Genomic DNA, 25,169 nt, shown 5'->3' with positions numbered 1-25,169 from the left:
GCAGCAAAAGCAGCTGTTCACCCTGTGAGAAGCTACGTTTGTACAATCATAGGCCTGAGCAAACCTGAGCTAAAAATCAAGAATTTACACACCATAAACTTTCTTTAAATCTTTGTCACATGCGTGCATATGTAACAGTGAAGTTTTTGAATTCCAGTATGTCTCAAGGAATCAACATGAGGATGAAAAATGGACTTTTGCCATTGTTCTAAGTAAGCGGGAATCTTTTGTTCTGAAATGAAGTAATCAGAGACAGGCTTCACATTTAGAGGTAATTCTCCACCCCTAAGTCCCTTTCAACCGTAACTGAAACAAATTAAGCAAATAATTGTAATTGTGAGTGTGCTCAGTTTACTAAGGTGTGGTCTTTGCACGAGGTTCTTCATGACTCAAAACCAAAGACTTTATGTACGCAGTTTGTTTTCTGGGAACAGCATTTCGTGCAGCGTGTGAAAAGGTTGTTGTGAATGAGTTAAATGTGCCCAACTCGCAGTTCAAAATCCCTTAATATAGCAGTTGGTCTAATTTATGGTTTGAGAAAAAAAAAAGCATGAAGTTAACTGAAATGAATCAAATTACAAAATTGGAGACCTGCAAAACAGATAAACTCTTTTGACAATGTAAGCAAACAGTATGAAGGAGCTAAACAACTGCCTGTTCGTGCATGGCCTGACCGCAGCCTCTGTGTGCCAACCAAAGGTAGTGTTCACGAAAACAAAATTAACAACTGCTTTAACACTTGAGTGAAAATGCCAACAACCCCTTGTGGGATTTACGATTTTTAAATTGCCCCCTCAGTTTATTTGCGGCCTCAGACTGGTTGTCCCTCTGATTATGCAGGTGAATTTAATTGGAAACATCAGAGCGATGGTTTAGCCTCTGTTTTATGGGTGCCATTGCTCTCACGCCATAGCCGGGGTCAGCATGCAGCCATGGTTGCAAATATATGGAAAATAAAAGGTAAAAGCTTTCAAAATGGTTTGAAAGTCGCTGGAGTGTGTTTATCTGGTCATGTATTAAGTTATGATTATTCTCAGCTGTCGGCGGCTACATAAATTCCTCTTGACAGATCTGTGTTTATTCTCAAGAGGCAGCCTTCAAAATGAGGAGGGAAGAGTCTTTATGTCAACAGTGATTGACTGATTGAAATACCAACAAACAATCCCTCCATCCACCCCCCCAAAACTGTCAATCAAGATCTTGCCTTACATCAAGTATTTGATGTACACTTCTAAAACAGCCATGTCAAACAGAGCCTTTTTTTATATGCTCTCTGGTTTTAAAAATCCTTAAAAAGATCATGTTAATAAGAACTATGCTTAGAACAACATCTAAGGAGGGAAAACCAAATAAACATTTATTGTCATCTTCATCATTAAATTCTTTATTTTCTTTATTTCTTAATGGTGCCTTTTTAAACATTCAAACTTGACATTCACAGTCACAGATAACACAGATCCATAATGATGATGAATTACTGTTTCTCTGAGAAAGCAATGATTTAACCACTAATTTAAAAAAAAAGGCTGACAATTTATTTGAAATGGCACATTAAAGACACTGTAAAAAGATCAGCTCCATATGCTATTTAACGTAAAAACTGAGTAATCTTTGTAGTTGTTTTCCCATGGAAATATGACATGGCTGGCAAAGAAACTAAAAAAAAAATGCGTCTTTGCAATGTTTGTCTGGATTCCTCATTTTCACTCCGGCATTCTGTTTGCTGCCGAAGAGCACAGGGGACCGTGTGAGGATGAATTGCCTCCCAACATCTGGAAGCGTGCTTAATGATCATTAAAAAACAAGATGAACAGTTCTTGAAAATGACAGGGGGGTGGGGCACGCTGCCATTTAGGTCTCACGCTCCCCTCACACGCATACATTTGTTTGGCTTTGTGATATACATACTCAAAAGAGTCCCAGCCAAAACCTTTAAAATCTAACTTGGTCTTGATTTAAATGTATGACTGCCACCGGGGTCGGAGATATGGAGTCAACACAGCGGGGGGGAGTGTGCATTTTGTACGCACACTCAGTCCTGCCCCACTCTACCTCCCTCACCCTGTGTGTGACATAACAAATCATATTTTACGCAGCAATTCCACGGGAAGTGGCCAATGTGGTAAGTTCATACTTGAACCAAAACATCACACATATGACCAACGGTGAGATTTTCAGACTAAAATAGTGCTCCAAGATCATATTCAGTCTCTTGACATTGATTTTCAAAAGGAAAAGTCAGACTTTGATTTTGGCATCATTTAAACCATCAATATGTGCTCCTTTTCTCACTCACCTCCATGTCATGCTCTCTTCTGCATGTATTTCTTGCCATGTTGTCTAGAAATGGATTGCAATTTGAGCATATTTGAATACTGAGTGGGAACAGTCCCACTCAGTGTGAGCTGTGTTTATAGCCCTGGCTGCTGCTGCAAGGCTATGTTCAGACAGCCAGTAAAAAGTGGCCTAAATCTGTTTTTTTTTTTTTCCCTCTCAAATGTGACACAGATCTGATTTTTTTATGGCAGTGTGAACAGCAAAAAATCACATTGAATGTGACTTTTTCAGTTCGCTTGGGCCACTTTCATATGTGGTTCTAATTCATCTGATTCTTGGTGATGTGATGGCCGTGTGAACGCTTAGATCAGGATTCATGTGTTTTTTTCCTTCCCACTGAGCACGCTCACATCACTGTCAGAGCGTCATTATTCATTTATTGTCAGCAGGGTTGGGCCAAAACAAAATATGGAGGATCACAGCAACAACGACAGGGAGACAGGAGGTTGCAAATTTAATAGATATATGGGAAGATGCTTCAGTCAAAGCCTTTTTTGATTTCTTGCCCTCAGCCTTAACAGCTGGCAAACTGTCACCAGCAAACTATTCAAGAAATGACTGCCTGCACCACTATTTCAGTAATTGTGAAGATTGACTGGCATGCAAATGACTTTTTTTGACCATGCAAACAAGATCAGATCTGAGAACAAATCAGAATCTGGACACTTTCAGCTGCTGCATTAATGTAGCCCAAGTTTACATCTTCCTGTTTGAAAATCTGATATCTTAAAATTTCTAGTTGAGGGTCAGAGTAAAGGCTGTTCAGTGTCTGGAATCATTCCCCCTTCTTGAAAGTCTGCTTGCTGTTATGAAGCTAGACCTGCGATGTTTATTATTACCATGTTGAACCATGAGTGAATTTGATTAAACTCCAGTTTAATAACTCTTAATTGGCCTGTTGCAGCTTTGCGGTCTTGTGCAATACGGGTATCTAACTGCTGCACGTGATTTCCTTTTCTTCCATTCCAACAAAACAAAACAAGCGGTTTTAAAATTCAAGCTGCAGCAACAGCAGGCTGTTTGTGGTCCATGAATAATGTGCAGGTCAAAGGGCCCCGGCTGAAGGATGTCGAGTTAGTCACTGCTCGAATGTTAAGTCAAAACATGTTCTTTCAATTATTCACTCACTAAAAAGGAACTAAAGCAGTTTGCTAAACAATTCAAATATTCAGCCATGAAGTGAATGCAACATCAACAGCCTCTTGTTAGCTTTAGATTTCTGTGGTTCAAATGTTGTCTGTGGTAAAAAATACATATTGATGGCTTGCATATGCACTGTGGTCCAATAAAGGTTCACATTCCATAGTATTCATGTGCTGTACTCTTACGTACTGGCTCTCGAAGCAAAAGTATAATTTTTATTTCTCTCTCATATTATATTTTGCTGTCACGTAGCCTCAAAACTGTTGGGCCAACTTTGTCAGAATCACCTTGAGTTCCTGTCAAAAGGTGCAAGAGAGGGAATCGCATTTTTATACATGTAAACACTCACTGCAACACTGGTGCACTGACATTGTCAAGAGGACACAAGCTCCACAGTGTGTGTTTGTTCTTAACAGCTTCTAGTCACCTACCTTGTCCAACATAATCCTCAAAACATCTACTGCAGGTGACTTTGGGTTAAGGCAAATATTCAGTAGGCATATGCAGTACAAAAGCAAAGGATACAGACTCCTGCAGATGTCTCCCCAAGCAAATTCTTCTCTGACAAGTAGATTCCTTGATTAAGAGAGAAAAAAACATGACCCTCTGTGATTATGTCATTTTATACTCTGTCACTCTGAATGTCTAATGCATGCAACGAAGCCAGAGGAAGTCTGTCTATATGAGAAAGAATGATCCAGTTTTCTCAGCCTGAGTTATGGAAGTGAAAATACATCACAGGAAATCAGCATATCGAGAGAAACTAACTTTTTCCCCATTGTAATAAACTGGGAGTGTGAGAGTGAGGGCTTTTTATTCAGGCCTGGAGTAATCCCAGAGAACCCTTCACATTTGGAGGCCACGTGCAATTCCTTCACACTCCTGATTGAAACAAATGAGGCAGATAATTGAAAGTGTGGTCAGTGTTTAAGGGTGAGGTCTGTCACGAGGCCCCTTGCGAGCCCAAAGCCAATGACTGCATTTACGGTTTGATTTCTAGAAACAGTGGAATTAATGTTACACGCAGGGCTTGACAACAACACTTTTCATATTCACAAAACTTGGTGGATCAGGTGCCCGAAGCCAGTTACTGAGGGGCAGTGATGCACAGTATGAGGTGAGATTTATTTCACATTATTTACCGAGCTGTTAGCGACATCTTCAGGACAAGAATAGCACTACAGCAGAGGGATAAAGCTACGTCAGCGCTGCACGACGTGGAAGATGGAGCGTGGGAGGAGGCTTGGCGATGGCAGCCAACTGAAAGGTGTGTCCTTCAAAATAACAGTATCCCTTCATCGTATGCAGTGCCAGACTTAAACAGGCACACCAGCACACATAAAACAGCAATTATTAATCACGTTGCGCGGTTTACATGACTTTTTTGTGTTTGACTACTCGCCCACAACGATATAGCAACAACACAAACTTTTATTTTGAAGTGGAGTAGCCAAAGCTGCTGGCTGGATGCAGGGATTTTCTGGCCGAATAGTCCAGGAATGGAAGGAGGCAGATAACGTGAACGCCCCTGGATAATCATGGATTTAGCATCCAGTCAACATTAAAGAAAAAATAAAAAGACAACGGTGCTTGTCCCGTTGACATTATTTAACATTTTCACGACTGGTGTCCGCATCAAACAACGGCGTCTTTGCTCCTGCGGCGACTGGACTCACCTCCAATATCAGGTTGCTACAGTAGCTTAGGAAGCTAGCTGTCAAGCACTAGCCACATCAGCACCGCTGCTATTAGCTGCCAGATTATCGGTAGCTAGCATCAGTGTAGGCAAGCTGCTTGTGGTCTCACTGTAGATTATAAAGCCGTCGAAAAAGCAATGTGACAGCATACTCCAGGTTGCCAGCTAACGTGTCAATGCATTGTGTTGTCCTGCAGAGATTTCATTATGGCAGACAGTATCATGAGTAAGGCTGCTACCATGGAGATACCCATTAACAGCAATGGAGACACAGGGAGCCTGCCAGAAGATGACAGCCTGGAGCAGGTGAGTCATATATGTGCCTGCGCTCACCAGGAGTGCCGTGTTATTGAATTTATATGGACAAGACAATATTAACTAGTTATTAATTCATTTATTTTCTTGCTACTGTATCTGTCTCTGCCACGTTACCATGACAGCACAGGCTTAGACCTCGTGAGGCTAGCCGTTACCTAACGTTAACGCACTGTAGGCCTGCAGCCATGTTAGTCCAGTCATTTTATGAAAAAACCTAGGACACATTGCAAGAGAAAAAAACTCAGTCCCAAGAAATCCCATTGGTGGAAAGTTTTGAAAATCACCTATTTATGACCACATGTTACCAAAAAACACTGTTTTTAACACACAGGGGAAAGGGGTTCCAAATTTTACTTTCAGATATCACTATAAAAATTCACAAGTTGATTACACACACAAAGACAAGAAAAAAAGTCAGTTACAAGTTCTTTGAATTATTCTGTTTACACATGCATATCACACATTATCTGATTTGATATGCGCTAATAAGGAATATAAGGAATAAATGCCAGAAGAGACATTTAAACAGTGAATTAAAAGGTTACTATGTATACAGTAACCTTGAATTAAAAGGTTACTATATAACGGTGAATTAAAAGGTTACTATATATATAGTAACCTTTTAATTCACTGTTTAAATATCTGTTCTGGCATTTATTCCTTATATTCCTTATTAGCGCATATCAAATCAAATAATGTGTGATATGCATGTGTAAACAGAATAATTCAAAGAACTTGTAACTGACTTTTTTTCTTGTCTTTGTGTGTGTAATCAACTTGTGAATTTTTATAGTGATATCTGAAAGTAAAATTTGGACCCCCTTTCCCCTGTGTGTTAAAAACAGTGTTTTTTGGTAATATGTGGTGATAAATAGGTGATTTTCAAAACTTTCCACCAATGGGATTTCTTGGGACTTTTTTCCCCTCACTCAGGACAAACTGAGGATACAAAATCAGTTGAGTTTGCTTCTCTTGCAATTTGTCCTAGGTTGACCCCAATTTTGGCCTAAAATTACTGGACTATGTAGCTCCACCACCACCACCTTGTATTCCTGCAGCCACAGGCCAGATGAATCATTATCATTGAGCCGGAGAGGACGCCTTACACTCCTGGCTGTTGTTCAGTAGTGTGTTCTGTAGTCATTTGACCAATCCCATAACAAGTGCTCTGTTACTGTACTGCATTGTCTTGTGTCTCACTCTCACACAGGCGGCACAGGTTCAATGGAGCATAGATGAGAAGGTAGGGGAACTAGAACCAAACAAAGTAGATGAACTGTGGTATCAGGGGGTTCGTCCTGTTTGTGTCTTTGTGTGGCAATTAACAGTAGTAGTAGTTTGAAAAATTAGACGTAGTGGATATCGGAGTTTTGGGGTTTAAAATGAGTGTTTAAGGAACAAATTCACATAAAAGCAACTTATCAGCTTAGATAATTTGTGGGTAAATAGATCACTTAGTTTTAGCTTTCAAATGCATTATTATGACATAAAACTGTTATATATGATTTCTGTGCATTTTACCAAAATGTCTTTGTTAGTAATATCAACGTCACAACTCAATTTTTAATTCTGGGATTTAGCATAATCTGCACTGATTTACCATAATCCAACTCCCTAAATGTCTGTATATGTTAAATTGCTGTAGAAATCAAGGTTAATGATGGCCAGATGTTCCAGATATGTGTCTGGCCGCAAAACTACATTGTTCTGCTCGTGACGTCATGTGCGCTATAACATCTTCCTATTTGTTAAGAGTCCGTGGTAATAAAATAACACATGATAATTCAGGAATCCTAAACCACGTCTGTTTAGTGTTACTACTGTGGATGACAGTGCCAATCTTCTGTTTTCAATCTGTCAGGATCTGCAGCAGGTGATGGTGTCTGGGCCCAACCTGAATGAAACCAGCATTGTCTCAGGAGGTTATGGAGGACCTGCAGGGGGCATCATTCCAACCAGCTCCATCAAAGGTACCGCCAGCCCCTCAAATCAATAAAATGTGACTTTTATGCTGTGCAGTTTTTGCTTTGTTGTTTATTTTCACATTACAAAGTCTTAATATCCTTTGTTCGAATGAAATGAAAGGTGCATTAAGCAAGAGTTTTCCTGTTCTGAATCACAAAATATATATATCTGTGGAGTTTTGATAGGGTTGATAGGGTTTTTAATCAGTAAAAATTTTGGCAACATTTCGGCAGCAACTGAGATTTGTGGCTCTTAGAAACTCACTCTCTGATCTTTTCTACCTCACCCCTTTCATTGTCAACTTCTCAGACATGGAGGAAGGTGCTGCATGTAAGCGATCAGCATCACAACCCATTTATTTCTCAAGCCAAAAACAAGCAAAAAAGACCAAATGCTTATTTTGCATTGTGATATATTTCCTCTTCACCAGATGTTTTTGTTGCATCTCTGCTCTTTTAATTATGAAAATGTGACTTTGTGTTTCTGCTGTCCATTACTGGCTCCCATAAAAGATCTGACCATGTGGTGGCAATGCCCTCATCACCAAACAGAGGCTGATAGAAGTCATAAATTACTCATTGCCCCTTTAAGCTGGACTTGTCAAAAAGTGTTATGCTGCATCCCACTGGCTTACACTCATTATTTTCTACTGCTGCTGCAGTGTGGAGAGCTGCTGACCTCTAGTTTTATGGTTCATGTTTACAAACATCCATATCCCGTAGGGCCTGCAGTTCGCTTCAACCCACAGTATCTGGACAGAAGACGAGGCACAGGACCAGGTGGCTGTGTATTCTGACAAGCCCTTTTCATTTTTTTATTTTATTTTATTTTTTTATCAAACCTAACCTTACTTTGTGTTACTTTTCTGTTTTTATAAAAGGGTTTTAATATTGCTTGACCAAAGGAATTCTCTACAAGCTTGCCTGCCCTTGTTAAACTCACAAAATTGAAATGTCTTCGGCAACAAGCAACTCTTTTGAACAGCTTTCAAAATAAGGGATGCACTAACCTGGTATTACTGAGCTGTTAATTTTAGTGGTGTGTTTATGAATGTCTCTCATAATGATGGCCTTCTTTGACATTGTAAAATGCAGTTTGCCATTGTGGAATACCTATGTCCATTTTCATCTTTTTTTTTAATTAACTCTTTCATTCTGCATGAGAAACCTGCATGGAGGATCGTTCCAGCTCCCTTTTTTACTACCAACTTAGCACTGCATTATACATGCATCTCACCCCAACCTGCACCATCCATATCTCTTTTGCTTTCTTATTGAGCCTAACAACCTCCTTCCAGTCTTTGTACTCTGCTTTCCAGATGTGTAATTCACTGCAAAACCTTTGTCTCACATGCCTTCATCTCACCCTCACCACCGCCGCCATGCTCATTTCAGACCTCCGCATGAAATCCAGGGGTGTTAGCATCCCTCACAGCCAGTCTGCAGCCAGCCGACTTGCCAAACAAACAGACCACCATCCAGGTATCACCGGTTTCATCACCATGTCCTCACTGTGCTCGCTCACTCTCATTATAGCCGTAGCATTTGTGTCACACTCTGCCTGGTAAACTGCAGTAGCAAAACACATGTTTGCATTTGGGTGTTTTACATCGCTGTTATTTCCTTCAAGGGCCCATGCACCACAGTCCCAGTAATTCAGGTTTGGCGTCTGAAGAGGTCTCTCGTGGTGTGGCAGTGGAGAAGCTGGACAGTGTGAAGAAATGGGGCATCAACACATACAAGGTACGTCATGTATACTCTAGTTACTGTATTTTGTAAATCTCCAAAGCCTGATAATCCTCCCCAAAGATTTTCCACCTGTATGGCCATGAAAATGAACAGATTTTATCCACAATAAACACTAACAATCTCCTTAGGTTTGCATGGTTGTATTTGACATTTCAAACAGACATTTAAGATAGATGTGTTGGCACCAAGCTTATCCATATTGTTCTTACATTAGATAGCTATTAAGTTTATTATTCTATTATTCAAGTATTTTTTACATGACTGAGATTTATCACTTTATACAGAAGGTTTGGGTAAATATCGTTATTTTGTCATTTCCACACTGTGATACGAGACTAGGTATCATCGCAGATTTGGATTTAATATTGTGATATGACAAAATTGTTGTCTTTTCCTGGTTTTAAAGGCTGCATTGCAGTAAAGGAATGAATGTACTAGACTGTTGCAGCTGTTGCCTCTGCTCTCTTCTGTGTCATGAATGCACCATTAGTCAACGCTACGCTATTGTTACAATATCAATATTGAAGTCTTCACGGATAATGTGATGTTTGATCTTGCTGTCTTTAAGAAAAATTAGTACGCTCACTGATATGTTTTTGTTTAATGTAATCTCCTTGTCCATATTCAATATTTTGCAGTGTACCAAACAGATGTTCTCAGAGCGGTTTGGCCGAGGCTCACGGACAGTAGACTTGGAACTGGAGGCTCAAATCGAGGTGTTACGAGAGACCAAATACAAGTACGAGAATATCCTAAGACTGGCCACTGCTCTCACCAGCCATTTTCACAACATGGTGCAGACTCAACAGGCCCTAGGAGACACTTTTGCTGACCTCAGCCAGAAGTCCCCGGAGTTGCAGGTAGGGCCTTATTACTAAAATTCCTATTTTGATTTGAACGCAGATGCAGTTTGCGCATGAAACCACCTTTTTTTTCCCTTGCAGGATGAGTTTGGGTATAACGCAGAAACACAGAAGCTGTTGTGCAAGAATGGGGAGGCTCTGCTTGGTGCCATCAACTTCTTCGTGTCAAGCATCAACACACTGGTCAACAAAACTATGGAGGACACTCTGATGACCATTAAGCTGTATGAGAACGCAAGGTAAAGAAGCCTGACATTTTTTGGCCCATTTTTTTTTGTTTTAAGCCCTTAAAAGAGTTGTTTATCTCACTGAGGCGGCAGGCTGTGACTGACAGCTTTTATTTTTCTATGTGCAGACTTGAGTTTGATGCCTACCGCTCTGATCTGGAGGAGCTCAGCCTGGGACCGAGGGACGCTGCCGCCATGGTGCGCATTGAGATGGCCCAACATGAGTACCAGATCCACAGAGACAAATATGAAAGGCTGCGCAGTGATGTCACCATAAAACTCAAATTCCTGGAGGAAAACAAGGTTTGTGATTGACGTTCCCATGGATCCTGCATTTTGAAACTGATACTGGCCACTCACATGTGTTACTGCAAAAGTTTCGCTCCTGTCTCTAGTCTCTTGACGCTGCGAGTCGCTTGCAGGCATGTCACTATGTAACCGACATTTACATATTCAGCTCTGATTGGACCACGCAGGAACCTAAGTGTGAACGGCCAGATACCCATTACAAGGCAATTCACAATTTCACCATTCAGACCTTACCCCACATGACCCTATATTTGAAAAAGATAAAACAGCCATGAAAACATGCATGCCAAACTGTCATTGTTTCCATATGCCCCACTGATTTGTTATATACTTTTTCAGTTGATATTGTTAAATAAGGCGTTAAGTGCCACGTGAGACTTTCCACTATCAACTGCAACTGTGGACAAAGCCTGTTTTCTTTATTGAGGCACACAGCACACTGTCTTTGTTGACTTTTTGCATGATTTTAGATGGGGCAGTTCACACACAAGAAGCAGGCACGTTATATGCATGTGCGCACACACACACACACAGATGCAGTAAATAGAACAGAGGGTGAGAGTTCTTAAGGACTCTCAATGTAACACAATCCTCAGATCCACACCTTTAAAACCGCAGTCAGTTAATGACAGGAGGAATATTTTATTTTGGAAGTTCTGGCATCTTTCACTGTGCAGAGTGAAAGAAGGTGAAATTTATACATCAGCAGTATCAGATTATAAGACTTCCATGCCTTGAAATCTCTCTAAACAAACTGCTCAACGCTCGACAATCCCTCTTTGAAGTATGCAGCCAGCGGCATTTAGGTTGATTGGCCAAGCGCTGATGCATGAGCAGCTGGTGTCTATGTCAGAAACATCGCCTCTAAACAAACTCCCACTGACTGTGCTTTGTAACTTGGAGACTGTATTTGTAATGGCAGCTTTTCTTCTCTTGTTTCATTTCATCTTCTAGGTGAAGGTGATGCACAAGCAGCTGCTTCTCTTCCACAATGCGATCTCAGCTTACTTTGCTGGCAACCAGCAGCAGTTGGAACAAACTCTTATACAGTTCAATGTAAAGCTAAAGCCCCCGGGATCAGACAAGCCGTCCTGGCTTGAGGAACAGTAAGGAGTCTCAGGGCTCAGCTTTTTGAGACCAAAAGGTACAGTGACACACTGGTCAGTGAAGAAGTTGACATAGCAGTGGCTGGATGATTAGATGGACAAGAATTATTTGCATAAACAAGAAGTATATTGTAGGATCAGTAGAGAGCAGTGATGATGAAAAACATGAGAAATCACATTGTGATGTTTTTCAATATCACTCATTTTTCATAGAAGGTGCAACTTTGTCAGTTGTATTTAGGATTTTTGTTAATTCACAAAAAGACCTTTCTTGTTACTTTCTTATACTTTAGGTAGCACAATCATTTACATGTATACCACTTCTTATTTATGTATAGTATACTATTGTGGAGAAATCCCTGGGCGATTTTGCACATGCATTATTATTGTTTTTTTTTTTTTAGTTGTTGTCTAAATCATCTTTAATATTTCAGAACATATCACCTGGATGGTCAGTTTACTGTTTACATGCTTAGAGGGGAAAAATATAGTGATTTTCCTCTTACTTAAAGACACAATCCATTAATTAATTTGACCGTCTAAATTTTGGGATATTTAAATATCTTCTTGTTTTTACTTGTACATGAAAATTACATTTTTGGAGCTTTATTAATCCAACATAACTACAAACTGATGGTCTGTTTTACTCCAGTGTTTACAGACATTACAAACGCAAACAAACCTCAAAGCTACTTGTAAAATTCATGTCGAGCAGCCACGTGAGGCCAGTTCTTGTATCAAAAGCTCAGATAAGGAATTTTGGGGTTTACAAATGTTGTAAATCTAATGAAAATAATCAGAATATATAATAAATCATAATGAAAGACACCAAGCCAATGTTTCACTATGTTTCAGCAGGAGGCGCCATACGACTATTACAAATTTGGCCTTTGAGACATCACAGTTGTATGTGATTCCAGTCTCACACATTTGAAAATATAACATATAGTAACGGCATGGGAATGCTGGATACAGAAAAACATCGCCACATGGTACGAATCTCAGTTTCCTTTTCAGGATAGAATGTATGAGTACATGTTTCTTCTTTTATTTTGGTGTTATTTATGTTAGCAGTCTCTTTGTACTGTAAAGTTGTATTTTACATATTTTACATCTCTTCAAAGCTCCTTCAAGTTGAGTACCAGCTGATTGTCCTTGTGTTGTCCTGCATTTCTTATAAAGACCGCTGTATGTTAGTTCCCACTTACCTGAGCTGTGCAGTTTACGCTGATCTGTCAGTTTGATATCGGAGGCTTCCACAGACTGTCCCCGAAAATATGTACGGAAATGTCACACTGTGTGTAATATGTAAGCACCCTTAATTATGTACATGACAATACAGTCTGATATATCCCTAACATGTTTTCCATGAGTAAGTATTATTTCACAATGATCTCTGTTTTACTCTTTACTTAATGAAGTGGCTGGTTCGGCCCACTCATCAATAATCAGTGTTTCAGTTTTTGAGAGTTTGGAGGCAGCCCTTGCTGTTGCTGCTGTTCTATGGAAACTGTTGAATAATTCAGAAGTTCAGTGGAAACCGTACAAAAGCCAAAATGCATTTCTGTAAGCACAAGCATATCAAAACAGAATGGTCCTAATCCCCGACAAATTGACTTGCCGAGACATGAGCTAGCATGGCCACAAAAACCGAAGGTAATTATTTCCATTTCATTTTTCCAATCAAATAAAACAGCAACGTACAGCTTGTTTCATCTAGTTCCTAGATGTAATCAGTTTTAAGTACACTGTTCAGAAGGGGATGCCAATGTTTTAAAGTGTCCTAAAAGGACTGTTGTTTGGTGAATAAGAACCCCTTATTAAAATTATCTTTTGCATGTGATATTTAGATGATTGAATTGACAGTGGCTCTAAGGTAGTTAAAAAGCTACATGTTTCGTAGCACGAAAATGCAGAATGGAATTGAATTATAAAGGAAAAAGCAATATGTCCAGTTTGTTTTCAAAGATTTATTTGTCCCATACACATTTGCACAGGTAGAAAAATGCAGTTAAAGGTATTTTTGTGGCAATCCTGGAGACTGTGGGAGAAATAAGGGCCATAACAATAAAAAATGAAAATAGAGCAATAATAGAGCTAAAGTATTGTGTAAATGCAAGAAAACCATTTGAACATAAGATAAAATAAATCAAGGGCTAAGAGTAAATGTAAGTACAATATGTACAGGGTGGTGGCAGTTCAGTTTGCAGTGTAAAATAGAATGTAACAGAGTTAAATGGTTAAAAATTGAAACAATAAAAAAAATCTATCCGTCTCTGTCTATATCTATCTATCGATCTATGTATCTATCTATCTGTCTGTCAATCTATGGCAGCTGTTTTACAATTTGTATATGTATAATGCATTGAATATTATGCTGCTTTCCTTCACTTTTTTCCATTTTTGGAGATAAAAGGTTTCCGTCCAACAGCGGTGTTACATAATAATTATCTGACATTTGAGACAGCCTTTTTTCTCTGAATTTCCAGAGACATAAGTGTGCGATAATGCGTGGGACCGGTTTGCAGGAACTGAGTTGTGTCTACAAATTTACAAAGATGGGAGGGGCGAGTTGGTTCTTATTTGAGTTTCCCACAACTGTTTAACACATTAAATGTTAAAAACCAAATCCTTGTCACATTCTGTGTGCAGGATATTGTAACCTCTAAGTCCTTCTTCAGGGCCTGCAGGCCTGTCTGAAGTTGGGGCCAGCCTAGACTGGACCTGAAATGATTTGTTGTTTATGGAAAAAGTATACATCTTCAGGTAGCTTAGATACCTCTCCCTCCAGGACAGGCCGATATGACTGCACACCAATGCACAGATGTCAGTCAAGACTAGACCAGTTTGACCTGGTGTTATTTTAAAGCGCAGCTGGCTGTGGCTCAAACAGGCTGGATGATTTCTTTGTGCAGACATGTGCGGCCGGTAAAGTTCCTGACATGGCACATTCTGATGGGACTAAAATCTCAGACCTGGCCTGGTAATGATTGCATTATCCTGCCTCCCCCTGAAAAACTAATCCCATCTGGATAGGGCTTTTGACTGCCCTCACATCAAGTACCAATCTGAATATCAGCTTAAAAACTGTATCTATGCTTTTCCTCTATAGAAACCCCTAATCTCCCCTCTTGTTAAAGTGTACCTTGGTATCAAAGTGTCTGCGTTTTAAAGTCACTTTATGGTGAGACACAACTTTTTGTTGGGTGTCTGGTCTTGTAAACCAAGAGTTCTCTCACTGGTCAGTCCCTCCAGTCTCTCTCTGTTACTGTGACTGGTACAAACAAATGTTTAACTTTGGATGCTTTTCCTGGAAAAAAAAAAAATCAATCCAAACACAATTAAAAAATATACCAGTCTCTTTAAAAAAAGTTGCAATAATCCAACATCATGGCTCAAGGTGCTGCGATCAGGCTTTGAACGGTTACTTTCCAAATGTAACTGGCAGGTATAACAGCCCCAAACACGTTGCATGCAAATGCATTATTCAATCTTTGTCATCATTAGGGCTTATCATTTCTGTGACAGTAAGCTGATGTGTTTGCTGTGTAGTGACTTGCCTACACACAGTAAAAACACACTCTGACCCCAAATCAAAACAAACAAGATTGCCTGTGTTTGTCAGATAGGCTAATGCTTAACCAAACCATTTATGGAAACACACATCTCTTCATATTTATTTCCCCCATAAGCTGATAGTATAAATGTCTTGTCCTTGTGTATGTGTGTGTGTGTGTGTGTGTGTGTGTGTGTGTGTGTGTGTGTGTGTGTGTGTGTGTGTCTGTTTAAGCTTGATTGACAGGCTATCTTACACACCAGGTGGGGCATTCTGCTTTACATCAAAAAATATTTGGCTTCACTTATCTGGGCCTAATATTGTTCAGCATGCTTGTACATCAGTGTACATTGGCTGCGATGCAGACAGGTGGCGCTGTTTGGGGCTGGTGTAGTCATGCTGTGTGTGACAGAGGTCAGGTCGGGGGCTGTGGAGAGTCTGGACGGTGTGCCTGTGCAGTGGCCCAGGCTGGGTCAAAGTCCAGGGCCACTTTATTTTATTTTATTTTTTATTTATTTTATTTTATCTCATGTTATTTTATTGGTGGATAGTGTAATGTCAGTGATGGATGTTTTTTTTTTTTTTTTTTTTTTGATTTTGAATATTTTATTATGAAGTATGTTACTGTAACCTTCTCTGCTCTTGGTATGAGGCTGTTTGTTGAAACCTGCAGAATCCCAGGGAAATGGGTTTCCTCTGGGTGGCCTATGAGCTGCGGGACACCAGCCGCCCCCCTGCAGGGTCAGTCTGTTATAAGACCCGCTCGGTCACTTTCATCACAGTCAGACCCTCAACCAGCTCCTGACAGGAGCTGCAAAACCACCACAAACCGCAGCGGCCTCCAGGCAGACCCCGCTGCTTCTGCAGAAGCGGATCATGGATGTAAACGAGTTACCTGGGCGTGTCCTTTCCACGCAGGTAAGAGTTTCAACACACTCCGCACACTCTGCCCCGGTTGTTACTCACTTCCTTTGAAGTTTTAAAGGAAGGGCAGAAAGAAAAGCGTCCGATTTACAAATAGGATAAAGGAGAGACTGTCGGTAGCCTAACAAACAAAGGTAAGGATCTTTATATTATCTCTATCTGAGACCGACGAAAAAGCCTACAATAGCCTATTCCGAATAACATTGTCAAAGCGTTGTTATAATAATACGATTGATGATAATATAGCCTGATAATAAGTTAGACCTACAAAGTTACACTGTAGATAAAGCAAATTAAGTCAGTCTTATTGGACACGGTGCGTTGTTTTCACGATGTAATACTGGAAAGACGCTTTGATATTCATATAGGGACTTAGTTGTGATTATTCGACTTTACCATAATTAATGGTAATTTCTATAACATCACTATTCTCATAGGAATTTGAGAATTTTATATTTGGAAACACTGTAGTTTTGTTACCTTCCTGTTACTGCTGTTTAGCTCACTACAGTTGTGTTCATGTGGGTTACCAGCCGTACAGAGTGCTGCTATTCCACTTCTGAGTTTTGTGGAGAAAGTGAATATCGGCTTGTTCATCACCATGCAATGCGTTTAGTTGTTTTGTAAATGGGAATTTAAGTAAGTCTCACCCCACCCTGTTCCTGTTTTATTTCAGTCTAACTGCATCATCCTAACTGATGACAGATTGGAAAGACCATTCAAGGACAAGCGGCTATAACACAGTCCTATAAAACATTTATTCAAGACCGCTGCCGTTTGAGTGCAAAGACAGGCCCTGAACCTGGCAGCATGTATGAGTGAGGCCATGACTACATCCCGCGCCTGCTGACAGCTTCCACGCAAAAGATGCAAACAGGTGGTCCACCACCACCACCACCCCCTCCTCCTCTTCTTCCTCCTCCTCCTCCACCACCACCACCACCACCACCACCACCACCACCACCACCACCTCCAGCCCCTGGTTGCCCACCACCTCCACATGGCTTCGGCCTCAAATCTCGGGGAGAGCACCGGCGCTCCACGCTACGCAATTTCAACTGGGACACCATTCCCAAACACCATGTAGTAGGCAAGCACAACATCTGGACAGCAGAGAAGGCTTATGGAGAATATGAGCTGGACACTGATCACATGGAGGAGCTGTTTAGCCGCAGCCGGCAGGGCCAGGGCCAGCAGCACCAAAAGAGCAGCCGCGGCAGTCTGCGGGGTCTGCCAGCTGCTGCCTCAGCAGGGGAACTGGTGAGTGCAACCAGCAAAGTGTAAAGTGTTTAATCAAAGAGTCACACTTTAACCCAAGGGTTTGTGGCAATAGATTGAAATGTCTGGTATTTTTTTTGTTACGTAATACCGAGATATGGAGACATGTTCTTTTGGCCTAGATTGATTTTTTTTTTTCTAGGCGTGTAGCTGAGATACACAGGAAGCATCCCCAGACTAAAGCCTTCATACTGCAGCCAGCTCACTAATGTAGGACCTAGGCCAGATTATCATCTTCACTGTTCCACTCATTCCTCCTCTCACTCTTATCACTGAATAATCCATATGATCTATAGTAGAGTGCAACCAACATCACTTTTCTTAGTAAGACACACAAAGGAATGTTAAAACATTATATTAAATGTTTCATTAGAAGCAGTAGAGAAGTGATGGGTTTATTGGTACACCTTACTGTCACAGATGTAGTTTCCCTGAGCTGTTTGTCCCAGGCACATAAACTTGTTTAAGAATCACTCGATGCAAGGGTGGAGCCTTTTTATATTTGTTTGCTAAAGGAAGGTGTAGTTACATCCTCATACAGTCTTATTATGTGCTTGTATTCTGTATGTTAGCTATATAATAAGCTGCACTTACTTCTGTTCATGTAAAAAAGCAATGGATTTAAAGAAGTTTTTTTAACCAAATGCAAGCTAAACATATTTTACATGTCTTATCTTTTTAATGATGCTCACTAGTGAAACCACCCAGTTGCCACTTCTGCGGATCAATAGAGGTCAAATTCGGGGCTGCTGAAAGTAGGCTGAAATCTTTAACTAAACTTTTACTTTGACCTATGTACCCTTTTTAAAGCAAGACTTTGACAAGATGCATCTCAATATGCCTCGCTGGTGCAATTGTGTATCTTTGCCCTGATTGTTACAATTCAATCAGCCCAACAAATTCTTAACCTTTGGAATTGATTGTCTGTTTGGAAAGCTGAGGTGCTTGCGAGACACAGGACACACACACAGGACTCAGGCCAATACCTTCTCTATCTCAACAGCTGCCACTGACAAGCTGACTGTACCCGTATGTCTGTGTCTCCTCAGGTTTCCGTTCTCAGTTCCAAGAGGAGTATGAACATTGGAATTTTCCTCAAACAGTTCAAGCGGTGAGTCAGGGGCAGTTTTTCCAAGGTGTGAATCATTTTGCACAGCAAGCTCCTCGGTTTCTGGTGTAAAAAAAAAAAAAAACATGGGACGAGACAGACAGAGTTGTTTGCAACATGGCTGCCTTAAACCCGTAGCTCTTTGAAAGCCAACATGTCCTAACAGGCCAGGTCTGCAGTATTCCTCTGCTAGAACAGGTATCCCCACCCTGAGGTAACCAGTGGATCCCCTATTGAGAAATAAATGTATTGCCCAAGGCATTTTGGAAAAGGTAACACACCTAACAGGAAATAAGAAAACTTAATAATGAAAGTGATGATGTCATATTTTTGCCCTCAGATTGTTGTAGTCACTAAGCATGCAATGTAATTCCTCCTCTTGTTCCATACTATCATCTGTTTTCTTTCCAAACTTACTCTTAAACATTGCCATAGGATGTTCTGTCTGCTCTTATCTACAGTATAGTGTGTGCTTTGGAAGAATGTAAAACATGTTGCTGCTCACTTAGCTATTTCAGCAGGCAGGGGCTTGCTGTGTTGGCGGTTCAAATATTATGAAGATGTTGAAGGGTGTTGCATGAACAGGAAAACACACAGCTCATGAGATGTCCCAACCCAAAAGCAAAGCATGAGTAATACCAAAAAAATACACACCACCCACTGTAGGTGGCAGCAAGCGCCTGACGCCGTGCCTGTCTCTCCATCTCCCTCCACAGGCCTGTTAAGGACATGATCGAAGACATTGGTTCAGGGTTTGGTCTCAGTTTTGGTACCGGGAAACTGAGGGAGTTGTGCAAGTTGCTGCCAGATGAAGGAGAGGTACATTACCTGTGCCAGCTGTTAATTTTTATGGCTATGTAATGCTTATTTGGTGCTTGGATTTGAACCATTACAGTAACATAATCTTGCTAGTGTGTAATTTGTGTAATTGGGTCTGTGAATGGATGCAGGTGCGGCAGCTGGTCAATTTCAAGGGCGATCACTCTGCTGTTCCTGAAGCAGATCTGTTCATGCTGATGCTGGTCAAGATACCCAGGTGAGTTACATGAACACCATTCTATGTGTTTTTTTTTCTCCAAATATTTAAGGTCTGGGGGTTTTAGTAAACATGGAAAAATGTCCTCTTTGTGTGTATTAGTTATGAGGAGCGTCTCAACAGCTTAGTGCTCAAAGAAGAGTTTTTCCCCTGTTTGGATGAAATGAAAAAATCCATTGCTGTTTTGACGACCGCCGGAACAGGTATTGTGTTTTTTTTTTTCCTGGATTTGAAATAAATGATGAAGGCTTAAATTCCATTTAGAGAAAAAAATGGACTCATAATCCCATTTAGAGCCATTAACTATGTGCATCTCTTCATAGAGCTGTTAGAGTCTGATAATCTCCACTCTGTCATCCGTCTGGTGCTGAAGACTGGGAATTACATGAATGCCGTGAGTGTTTGATATCTGATGTGGAAACCTTTAATGGCTGTCCAGTGTTTTTTCTTGAGATCTCAGTCTCTTGTTTTATTCATTTGACCTCAGGGTGGCTACGCTGGCAGTGCTGTTGGCTTCCGTATGGCATCTCTCTTGAAGTTAGTGGACACCAAAGCAAACAAACCTGGCATGAATCTCATGCATTATGTGGTGATGGCAAGTACTATTTATCCTCTTGATCTGATTGCGATGCAAAGCCACTGCATCTCTGAGTATATCTGTAAAATGTGCTCACAGTACAAACTTATGTATTTACCACAGCAAGCCCAGAAGGTTGATATGGCCCTGCTGAAATTTCCAGAACAACTCAAACACATTGCTGCTGCAGCAAGGTAAACATTGCCGTTTTCATTAGTAAGGCGCTCAGTATATGTAAATGATCTTTTGAGTTTTTTATTTACACAGTCAGGATTAATCTTTCACCATGCATTTAGATTAAATACAGGTGACGTTGAAGCTGAGTTTCAACGAGAGGTAAAGAAAGTACAAGATGCTAAGGCGGACACCATGAAACAGGAAGACCTAAAAGCACAGATGGAGGATTTTCTAAAGGTTTGGAAGCCTTTCTCTGGTCTGATTCAAATTGGCCTAATTGTATAACCTGTGGATGGTGATTATATGTCCTGATGCATTGAATTGGACCCCATTTAGGATGCTGAGGCCTGCTTGGAAGAAACAGAAAGTGAACTTCAGACATTACGCTCAGTCAGTGATTCTGTGGCAGAATACTTCTGTGAAGACCCCAGCAAATTCAAACTGGAAGAATGCTGCTCCATTTTCCACTCCTTCTGTGAGAAATTTATGCGAGCCATTCAGGTAAGCCTGTGTTTGTTGGTATTTGTAAGTAAGCTTTCTCCAGTTGAGTCACTGTTTAAAATTCTGATGCTTGGTCCCTTGACTCTGTGATTGTTTTTCTACAGGAAAACAGAGATCGAGAAATGGCAGAGGTGAAACGAAGACAAAGAGACAGACTGCAGAGTGCTACCAAGCGCAGGTCCACAGCCACCTGCTCTTTCAGGGACAAAGAAATGGATGGTGTAGCTCTGGAGTCCATTCTCCAGAACTTCCTAACCAACCGTTCACCCAGGAGGAGGGTGGGAAGGACCTCCCCTAACCATGGGAGCCCCACTGCGGGAAGCCCCCACAGTGGGAGCCTATCAGAGATCATTTTTCAGGGAAAACTCACTGAAAATCACAGGAGGGCAAACTCGTTAAGAGCTAAGGATGTTTGCAAAAATGAATGGAATTCAGCAATTAACCTGACAGAGAACTCTTCCCAGAAAGAAACCCAATCCATGAGCAAGGAAAACAGGGGAACCGATGTGGTCCCACCTACCACAGAGATGAAGACACACACAAAAGTGGACTATAAAGGTTTTACACACCCAACCAGTAGGACCAACAGCAGTTCCTCCTCAGGCAGACCTTTCTCAGGGACCATTGAGGATGACATGGAGGACCTGGGAGACAATAACGAGGAAGAGGCCCAAAAATTACGCGAAGCATCCAAGAAAGTTTTGCACTTTCAAAGAAATCGAAGCAGTGTGTCCTCGGGGGATTATGGTTTCGAGAATCAGAAATCACCTGGCGTGACGAATGCCTCACCTCGCCACCGCACCTTCAACGAGGACATACAAAGATACCTTGGAGAGACTAGCAATGAGGATTTGGCTGAGTTTGTGTTGAATACTCAATTATCCTCTAAGAGTAACATTAATCGGCGCCACACTGTTAGTATCCCTGCTCAAAGCCCTACGAGTGACGAAGACGCAAATAATCCATGTGCCCTGACCTCAGACAGAACTCGTAGACCTGCATTAAAAGACATAGGGAGGATTGCATCAGAAGGTGCTGGTCAACACCAGGAGTTTGATTTTAATGACGTTTCTGTCAAATCTAAAAAATATGGTGCCCAGGACCAGAGTTCCCCATCGGCAGAGAAGAAAAGTAAACCAAATGTTCCCTCTGCTCTTGTTCTTGATAAAGAGCATGGGGAGCAAAACCAAGAGGACACAACAATGGAAGCTGCACAAAACCATCCTCAGAAAAAAGGGCAGTCCATAAACCCCAAGAGTCCATGGCTTAAGACTGAGACCTCTGGATTTTTTGGCTTTCTCAAACGCCTTGGAGATATGGGCAAATTGCCTGCCAGCAAGGACACTGTCCGCAGGGGTACTGGTTCTCTTGTATAGGTCTTTGCATTCAAGTAATGAAAGAATTGTAAATCCATATATGAGGGAAGCACATACAAAATTAGTATTATTGTTGGTTCATTTAATTAACATTCATAAAAGCTGTGTGATGACCTCCATGAATGAGAAATTTACCTAATTGCCCTTGTGGTTAAGATGTTGTGTTATCTTAATTTAACACTATTTAATATATAATGAGGTTTAATGGTTGTGAAGAAAGTTGAAGAAAGTCTGAAAGTCTGGGTTATAGAGATGTGGAGGAGATAATGATGATGTTGGGTGGAGTATTTTACATGTTGTACCACTAGGTGGCAACCTATCTTTATATTGTCTTGTAAGCAAGTATGTATAGTCACTATAAAACTGATTGACCATTTTCTCAATTTATCTTAGTATCCCGGTAAGAATATGGGTGTTCTGATCAATTGGGCAAGTGGATTACGACTTACAGTGTGTATCCTTTAGCAAAGTCAACAGTTATAATACCCTGCCCTGGAGAGGTTATGTGCCGAGGTACGTGAATGACTGAACATAGAGTGTGAGTGTAAGATGGCATTGTAGAAAAAGGAATGAATCAAAAGGTTGGTGTTATTGTTATTTTTGATACATGGATGAATTGGTATTTTTGGCTTCAAACGTAAGAATATTATTTTTCATTTTTACAGAGACAAATATCTTTGTTTTCCAGCTTTTTTTTTTCTTTCTCTGTTGTCACAGAAGCGCAGCAAAAATGCAGAAGGTTGTGGATGCTTTCAGGATCTTGTTCAATTCAGCCATTGTATTGGTCTTAAATGGGTCAGTGTTACAAAGGCAGCCTGTATCTCTGCAGAGCTGAGTGATTGTGGCTCCATGGCAAAATGAAGGCTGATAATCCCAAATAAAGTTGAGGAGAGCTTAACGTGGTAAAGAGCCAACACCTGGTGACCTATTATAATGAAAAGTACCAGCATTTGTCTCTGCTATGCTGCGTATGGCACTGCCAGGCAACAACTCCCTGCCTCCCTCAGCCAAACCCTGGGCATCAGGGAGGCATTAACTTGTGCCAATGCATTTTAGGAGTTAGGTGTGTGACTTAAACTGATTTGCTCTTTTGATTTCAGTTTTCTCAGGTTATATTGCACCAGTTTAAATCATTAACACCACAGAAACATAGTTTTCACATAACGCAGGACATTTCAGCAATGAAATTATTTTTCATTTTCTTAAATGTGTGCCCCACTATCCTGGAGGTAACGAGTTATATTACAGTGCTCTGCTCTTGTTTATCTGTTTTATCATGTAAACACTAAAGTATAAATATCTTTATGTTTCTCTGTGATGAAGTAGGTATGGGGTTTGAGATATGTAACTGCTGAAATAATGAAAACAAAGAAAACTGCCAATAAATTGTGAGCTGTCCAAACTTTTTCTGTTCAAATTAGGTTCCACAATATACTAAATACAATATATAGAATTAATCCCCCAACATTTATTGCTTAAAACACCAGAGTAGGATTGTAGTACCATTTTTCTATGGCTGATATGTCAAGGCAGTTCTTTGTATGTAACGGCAGTGGCATTGCATTTGTAACAAATGTTTCATGATGCATTAATAAATAACACAATGATCATAACTGCTCATTTACACAGTCTAATTTGCATAAAATAAATAAAGTGTTGAGGGCCAGGACTTTTATAATTTTGTGTTTTGGGTTCACTCCCAGGGTCATCTGACAATGGCTGTCCTCTCCAATTAAACAATGACACTAATTGTCATGCATTGCTTAATAGAAACACAATGTGTCCCCCACATGTATTGCTTATTACTCATTATGCAACAATCAAATGCCTTGGAGCACAGAAGAGAAATGCTGATACCAGCATGAGCTACAAAATTGTTTTTATTCCCCAAAATGAATGTCATAAAAAAGAGAACAATGAAGGGGCAGTTTAGCAGCTGATCATGTAATGAGTGGTAGATAATAGTTTTTATAAAATGCAATAATAAAAAAAAGTCCCTCTAGGCTGAAAATGTCATTAAACCATTAATGTTATGGGTGGCAGTGTAATAGCATCACCTTAAGACACCAGCTGGCGATTATGACTTTGTTAGGGTTGTAACCTATTTTAAATGAATCATGTAATAATAATATAAAATACATTCTTATGCGATGAGATAATAAATTATTAGTCAAACCTATTGTTGCATCATAATTTAAAAACATGTCATGTCCCATATAAAATGTTAATGATGTGTTATTATATGCCTATGATATAAGAATTTAAGTTATTGCACGATCTGGCAGTTATTACAGTAGTTGCTCCAAGCAGCTGAAAGCAAAATCTCACAAGTATGTATGCCGGCATGTTCAAATGCAAATGCACTTAGCAAAGGCAAACAATTTTTGAAATGTTGTTATCATATTTATGAAAAAGAAAGCAATTGTAAATGTTGATTCCTCATCTGTGACTTTGTTGCAAACCATGCTTTGAGGTGCTCTTGTGCACTGTCTGACCCGCTCACTGCTGCTGCTGCTGCTGCTGCTGCTACTGCCAGACTGCTGCCGCCATCTTGGCTAAACTACGATGGATGCAGTCTCCATGGCAACCCCACATCTCAGAATAAAACCCTGAGATGACTGTCTATACTGCCGCCCCCCGTCCCCCTCCCCTCCCCTCCGGCCCCCCACCACCCCAGTCTCGCTCAGTGCAGCCACATTACAGTATCCCATTTCTTCTCCATATTCCCATCCCCTTCTTTCTCCCTGGTTCTAGCCTCTGCCTCATTCACCTACATTGTGCGCCACCCCTCCCCCACTCAACACCTCAAACTATCAAATAAAACACGCTGCACTCGGAGAAGAAAAGAAATCAGTGAGACAACAAAAGCTTTGCTCATCAGAGGCCCATTCCTGGCATGTCTGAGTGGAAATCTTAATATTTTT

General features: G+C 40.6%; 2 protein-coding genes across 8 annotated transcripts; both read left to right on the top strand.

Moving 5' to 3' along the window:
* The first annotated feature begins 4,942 nt into the window (after positions 1–4,942).
* On the top strand, positions 4,943–13,074 carry LOC115370311 (arfaptin-2-like). 7 transcript variants are annotated; one of them, XM_030067287.1, is made up of 11 exons: positions 4,943–5,168; positions 5,374–5,482; positions 6,705–6,737; positions 7,356–7,464; positions 8,182–8,238; positions 8,854–8,940; positions 9,089–9,201; positions 9,846–10,067; positions 10,152–10,309; positions 10,426–10,600; positions 11,561–13,074. In XM_030067287.1, the coding sequence occupies exons 2-11, from the start codon at positions 5,384–5,386 to the stop codon at positions 11,714–11,716; spliced, it is 1,209 nt and encodes a 402-aa protein (XP_029923147.1). In that variant the 5' UTR covers positions 4,943–5,168; positions 5,374–5,383; the 3' UTR covers positions 11,717–13,074. The 7 variants fall into 7 exon arrangements, with proteins under 7 accessions (XP_029923147.1, XP_029923149.1, XP_029923150.1 ...); XM_030067288.1 differs by having other exon boundaries at positions 5,161–5,261; XM_030067289.1 differs by lacking the exon at positions 6,705–6,737.
* Positions 13,075–16,250: 3,176 nt separating this feature from the next.
* fhdc4 (FH2 domain containing 4) lies at positions 16,251–24,286 on the top strand. Its single transcript, XM_030067263.1, has 12 exons — positions 16,251–16,326; positions 16,869–17,452; positions 18,520–18,581; positions 19,295–19,397; positions 19,529–19,614; positions 19,717–19,817; positions 19,938–20,008; positions 20,102–20,209; positions 20,315–20,385; positions 20,488–20,605; positions 20,705–20,869; positions 20,974–24,286. Exons 2-12 carry the CDS (start codon positions 17,060–17,062, stop codon positions 22,243–22,245), a joined length of 2,550 nt encoding a protein of 849 aa, XP_029923123.1. The 5' UTR covers positions 16,251–16,326; positions 16,869–17,059; the 3' UTR covers positions 22,246–24,286.
* The last annotated feature ends 883 nt before the right edge of the window (positions 24,287–25,169 follow it).

This window comes from Myripristis murdjan, chromosome 13, assembly GCF_902150065.1.
Source record: "Myripristis murdjan chromosome 13, fMyrMur1.1, whole genome shotgun sequence".
NCBI classification, from domain to species: Eukaryota; Metazoa; Chordata; class Actinopteri; order Holocentriformes; family Holocentridae; genus Myripristis; species Myripristis murdjan.
The sequence above is the reverse complement of the archived record's forward strand: the minus strand, read 5'-3'. Positions and strand labels throughout refer to the sequence as shown.